Raw genomic sequence first — 5,850 nt, forward strand, 5'->3', positions numbered from 1 at the left:
TTGTTACTCAAATTTATTTCAATCATATAGTCTATGTAGCTTCCTCAACAGTCTGGTTTCCAACAGTTTTTCCATATCATCCATTTTGCGGCATTAATTCGGCCCTAGAAGTTTGGACTGGCATAGAATCGCCGTGCTTGGCGGGTTGCGTTCTATCTTTATTTAAAAATGCCGACTCTGCTAAATCGATGGCCCGATAAAGGCCGGCAGCTTTGTTTTCACACTCCATCTGCTCATCATCAGGAAGACTATCAGCAACAATACCGGCCCCAGCTTGAAGATGAGCGATCCAATCATGGCGTTTCTTGCCATCCTTGTATGAATACATTGTGTCATAGCGTAGTCTAGTTGGAAACACAATGGTTCTGAGAGCCAATGCCATGTCCATATCGCCCAAAAACGAGATCCCTCCAAAACCGCCACTGAATGGGCCTCGTCTAGTTGGTTCTAATTGATCAATCAATTCCATAGCCTTTACCTGAATCATAGAGCAACAGAAAGATTTATCTTAATACATGACTGTCAACATGTCTTCTATATCAAGAGTTATCGTCCTGTCCAGGGGGAAAGGGTGAACCATACACCAAACAAATGATAAAACTATTACTTCGTGACTGGGATGTTGAATTCTAATCCAACTGGAGAAGATTTGATTAAGAAATACAGATGTCCGGGATAAAATTGGTAACCTTTGGGGCTCCACTAACTGTTCCAACAGGCAGTGCGGCACGTAATGCATCCCAGCATGTTAAATGATCGAGCAACTCCCCGGTGACCTACAAGGTAATCAAATGTGATATATATATATTTTTTTGAAACCAAGCAAATGTAAATTTCATCAACTGTTCACATATCTCTAGAAGAGAGAATCAAGAATCATTCAACAGAACAAACATAAATATGAAAACTTCTAGAGAATCAAGAATCATTAAACAGAACAAACATAAATATGAAAACATGAAACTTTCATAAAAGATGGTAAAAAGCAAAGACATCAACAAAATTTTCTCAAAAGAGTATGGTCCCGTGACCCTTCGAATTTAATCTTCATCCACATTAATAGTTCAAGACTCATCTTCCATGTGAATTTTTGTTCAATCCTCAATTGCATCTATATACTTACTGTAGAGCTGATGTGCATCACATGAGAATATCTCTCAACCGTCATGAGATTCTCCACTTTCACAGAACCAGATTTTGACACCTGTATCAGAAATCACTGACATTAGGAGTTGATAGAACCAGACTGCAAGGACTACACAAAAAATAGGTGAGAGAAATTCATATTGGAGTCTGACACTATGAAAATAGGAAATGCCGTACAGAGATCTGGGTCGATGATTTCTGTTAGACAACATGTTCTACTATAAGCCACAGCACAATCATAAACTACTCAAAAAAAGAAAGAGAATTAGGTAGGTTTTTTTGAACCACATGCTATACCAACAAATATAAGAAAACATAGGTTCAGCTGGCATCAAAACAAAATGAAAATGATGGATAAATTACGGATTCTCTTCTTGGACGCAAAGCTATATGTGTTGGTAGTGTAAGAACCAAATGTTTTTGTCGTGCCAGGATAATTCTAGTTACAAGGTACCAAAAATGTCGGGCAGTTGAGAGAAGAACTGTCAACAAATTGAGTTCCCTGAAATCTAAGTGTTGGGGCATTGGTCGAGCAGAAGGAAGCTGGGCAACAATGAGCAGTCAGAAGAAGCAAAGCCAACTGGTATATAATACTCTTGTTTAATACAATCACGTGTCTTTGTTCAACTATGAGAATGACTCTTTCAGAATTAATAGCAAAAGCCAATAGATTATATTTTGTGCTATTTCCATTCTCAGTTCTGGTTTGCATTACCTTGTTCTTCAAAGCATAAGAACGAATATTGACAATGGATATTCTGTTTGTGCAGTCCAAGATCACAATTTAAACCTTTCCTTTTGTATTCGATAGTTAACATTTGATAATTAAATAGCCTATTGATCCTAATCACCATGGTGAGCAGGCTCATCTCCACCAGCTCTGGGATCTATATCGGCGCTGGTAGTCACACTAATCCTCAAATAAGATCGGTACCTTTTTTACGTTATAAAATTATGTACTAAGGGTAACTGACTCTTTGTTTAATGGAACAGCATCTCTTACCTAAAAGAGAGGTGGTAGGTTTTGTTACCCCTATCCCAAGTTATGCAGCAAGAAAAAATATTGTCCAGAGGATATAATGAGTTTTGAAAAAACCTTTCCGACATCATTTCTGCCTAGATCTACCAGCATTCTATGTTCTGCACATTGCTTTTCATCTTTTAGCAGCTTTATTTCTAGCATCTCGTCCTCAAGGATAGTTTTTCCTCTTCTAGCTGTCCCAGCCAGGGGGCGGTTAATAATCCTTTTCTGTCCATCAAGAAGTCATGGTAAATCTATTTGGTGTGTGTCCACAAAATACAAAAGGTTCTGCTCATAGCAGGCATGCAAATGAGATATTCGGTGTCGAGAGAATCTCGGATTGATGAAAATTGGACAATGGGAAACTGATTCACCTTCTTTACCCGGGTCAATATTTCTGGACTTGAAGCCACTAAAATGCAACCCCGGGCCTGAATGAAGAAAGAGAGAATAATGTGTTTTTTGACACATATATGAAACAAATTTTAAAGAAACATTCAGTATTTACTATTTTCCAGTCATGCATAAGGGAAAACCTGCAAGTAACCCATGTATGGGCTTGGATTCACAACTCTCAAAGCTCTGTACACTTCAAATGGGTCTGCAAAAGTTCGTCTTTCAAATCGCTGACTCAAGACAATCTGGAAGATATCCCCAGCAAAAATACGTTCCTTTGCTAGTAAAACAGCTTTCATGTATTCCTCACTCGTCATGTTTCTCATGTTTAAAGATAATCCAATGTCATGAGTACGAAAATCAACACGACCTGGAGATAGCTTTGGACTAAAACGAAAAGAATGAATTAGAGAACAAATATTGCTGACCACCTCAAGATGAAGGGATAGTACACAACGGAACTCACGGATCAACATCTTGCATTTTGGAAACTAATATTTCCAACCTTTTGATTCCATCTTCATAAGCCTCTTTAGCAGATGAGTATCGATCTAGATGTACCCAATGAATGACATACGCTTTCTATGAAAGAGAAAATTGCCAGTTAACGCTTAATTATAATCTCAGTCAAAGGATTTTACAAAAGAAAAAGATAAATCACGGACAAACAGATGCAATGTCAGTGGACAAAACAGGAGAGGGGTGTGTGTGCAAGAGGGAGAGAGATTTTAGCAAGCACAGGAAATATCAGTAAAACTAACTTCAAACAGGATATAGGTTTGAACTTAATAGGGAAAAAACAACACAAATATGGCAAGGGCATTTCAACTAATGAGCATTCTATATTGTTCCAGAATTTGCAGCAAGTAACGTAGAAGCAATACAAGGTAACACTATTATGCATATTTCAAATTAGTATTGAAATGGCATGAGCATTGCGTGGTTAAAACAGAAAAGTCAATAGTTTTACTTAATCAATAAATTCAAATTTATTTCTATCCATTTAGGTATGCCAGTTATACCTTTTCCACATGATCAAAGACAACTACATCATTATACAATCCAAGATGAATGTCAGCCAAGTTTCTATCATCTTGTGGGGCATTTGAGAATGGCAGTTTTTTCTTTTCCACATATCGAACAGTATCATATGAGAAAAAACCCACCCAACCACCTGTTGACACAATAAGAAATTTGAGATGACAGGATACGATAGATAACACATACACACAAATAGATACAGATGTACATGTATAGACTATAAAAACATGAGATTGAAACGTTAGATTTTTAGGTTATCCAATACCGGCAGTCAACTAAACCAGTTAAGTGCAGTGGTAATTGCTCATATAATGCACGGTCCTTTTCTGTCAACTTAGTTGAAAATAGTAGTCTGAATTTAGAGACTTGTAGTTGAGGGAATCAACCAAGCATTCATGGACCAAATTCAACTCTATAGGGAGGAATTGACACGAGGTCTTTGTATCACTCTCACCCATGACAAAAGTTCCAGTGAATGTGCGATATGCAAATTTCATCACCAATCATATGCTTGTCAATATCGAATTGATAACCATTTGTGATGACACTTGACTAATTAATAATCTGTTTGCAGAGATATCCTGCACTCAAAGGGTCACAACACAGATATCGCTGTTAAATGATAAGATTGTAGCATCTGCTTGCACAACTTGAAAATTATCATCAAAGATGAAAAAATAGTATTGAATATGGGTATGAACAGACTACATATGTCAAACCACTATTGAATAGACTTGAACACTTGTAGTTGACTTATATGTACCACATGGGTATGCCCGGCATATTTGTACGAATTTTATGCTATTAATAAATTTATTTACCTATAAAAAAAGAACAATCCTAACAATAGCGACATCAAAGCACATGTTTTATCCAATCAAATTTAATAAATACGTGCCGAAAACATTAAAGTCAAATGCTAAAACTTTTTCGTAAAATATGGAAAAAACAATATCATTGTAAAAATAAGATCAAATTTTCACCACAAAATGCATCTGGAAGATCTTGGATCAGTTGCGGTCTCCAATCCTTTGAAATGGTTCTTGGAATCACCATTGGATCCTCCACAACTTTCTTGATTACTTTCCCAGTACCGTGATCCAGAATTGTAACCTTGTTTTCTTTAGTTATAACTTCCATTATTGGTTGTGCCCCAATCACACTATATCGACCCTAAAGAAAAATACACCAATAACTTAACTGGATTAATACAATCGAATCCCCCGTAGTGGACTCATGCGTGCTCGAGAGCAGTAAGAATAAAAACTTTAGCTATGATAGAAAACTGTTTCTTACAACACTTGATGCGCGAAAACCAGGCTCTACAGATTCAAAAAGGAAGCTTGGAACCTCTCGTTCATCTTCTTTGACCAAGCATCGGTAAGCAAGCACAGGGGTCAAGTGTTCAGAGAATATACACTCGTACAAAGGAATTAAATTCCCGTTTTCAGAAGCTTCAAGAAATCTCTTCTCATCCACAGCTGAAAGCAACACAAATTTTGTAACTCACGGGTATCCAACAGAAATAGAAAAGGTAATAACTATCAACCGCACAACCGAAACTGGTGCTTTACTTCCACAAGAAAACCACTACAAAATTTTAAAAAAAACAAAAAAAAATCTTGCAACAAGAGAACGTGATTTCAACGACGATAGAGATAATCTAAAGGTGATTTAGCTAGTGAAGCAAGATTCAGCATTGATACATAGTAGAATCCACATGCTGCGTTCTTTTTCTTGACACTCGTCCTCATATCTTCCCCCAAAAAACCCACAACCCCAAAGACGAAAATCTTTTCAAAAACAGGAAGAGCATACGTGAAACTCAGCTAAATCAATATCGATTCGATTCAATCCCTTGATAACTCCACTTGTTTCGTAACAGACTCTAAACACACATTCACAAATCACAGACAGCTGATTAAACGCATCACAAACACAACACGTACCAATGCATTAAAATAAATCGATAAATACCGACCAAAAGGCGAAGACAGTGAAGCGCGGCATCGGAACGTAAGAAGCCGGAACGCAACACCGGGTCTGACATGATTTCCGGACGACGGAGATGGATAAATCTTCCCGCCCGCCGCCAACGGCCAGTGAGAAAATTTTAATGCTTGCATTCTCGAAGCGTTCGCGCTCAAAAGCACAAACTCTGGTTGCGGGAGAGGCAATCCGCTGGATTAAGGACTTGAGTGCAATATATGGTGTCATACAGGGACTTTTTTCATAGCATTATTTTG

General features: G+C 37.6%; 1 protein-coding gene across 1 annotated transcript; it reads right to left on the reverse strand.

The window, feature by feature from the left end:
- LOC140824843 (anthranilate synthase alpha subunit 1, chloroplastic-like) lies at window positions 1-5,850 on the reverse strand. The gene is made up of 11 exons (XM_073186389.1): window positions 5,586-5,850; window positions 4,901-5,085; window positions 4,588-4,777; window positions 3,586-3,737; window positions 3,030-3,145; window positions 2,704-2,950; window positions 2,542-2,598; window positions 2,243-2,395; window positions 1,124-1,204; window positions 690-776; window positions 1-478 (listed from the first exon to the last, which is right to left on the reverse strand). Exons 1-11 carry the CDS (start codon window positions 5,728-5,730, stop codon window positions 77-79), a joined length of 1,815 nt encoding a protein of 604 aa, XP_073042490.1. The 5' UTR covers window positions 5,731-5,850; the 3' UTR covers window positions 1-76.

The sequence above is a fragment of the Primulina eburnea genome, chromosome 1, assembly GCF_022965805.1.
Source record: "Primulina eburnea isolate SZY01 chromosome 1, ASM2296580v1, whole genome shotgun sequence".
NCBI lineage: Eukaryota > Viridiplantae > Streptophyta > Magnoliopsida > Lamiales > Gesneriaceae > Primulina > Primulina eburnea.

Bases quoted from the DNA above. Each gene is read 5' to 3' on its own strand.
- LOC140824843 (XM_073186389.1), bottom strand. From the start codon at position 5,730: ATGCAAGCATTAAAATTTTCTCACTGGCCGTTGGCGGCGGGCGGGAAG. The intron at 3,738-4,587 runs GTGAAAATTTGA...TTGTGTCAACAG, and splicing joins TCTTCCAGATGCATTTTGTG to GTGGTTGGGTGGGTTTTTTC. The intron at 3,146-3,585 runs GTATAACTGGCA...TCTCTTTCATAG, and splicing joins TCTTTGATCATGTGGAAAAG to AAAGCGTATGTCATTCATTG.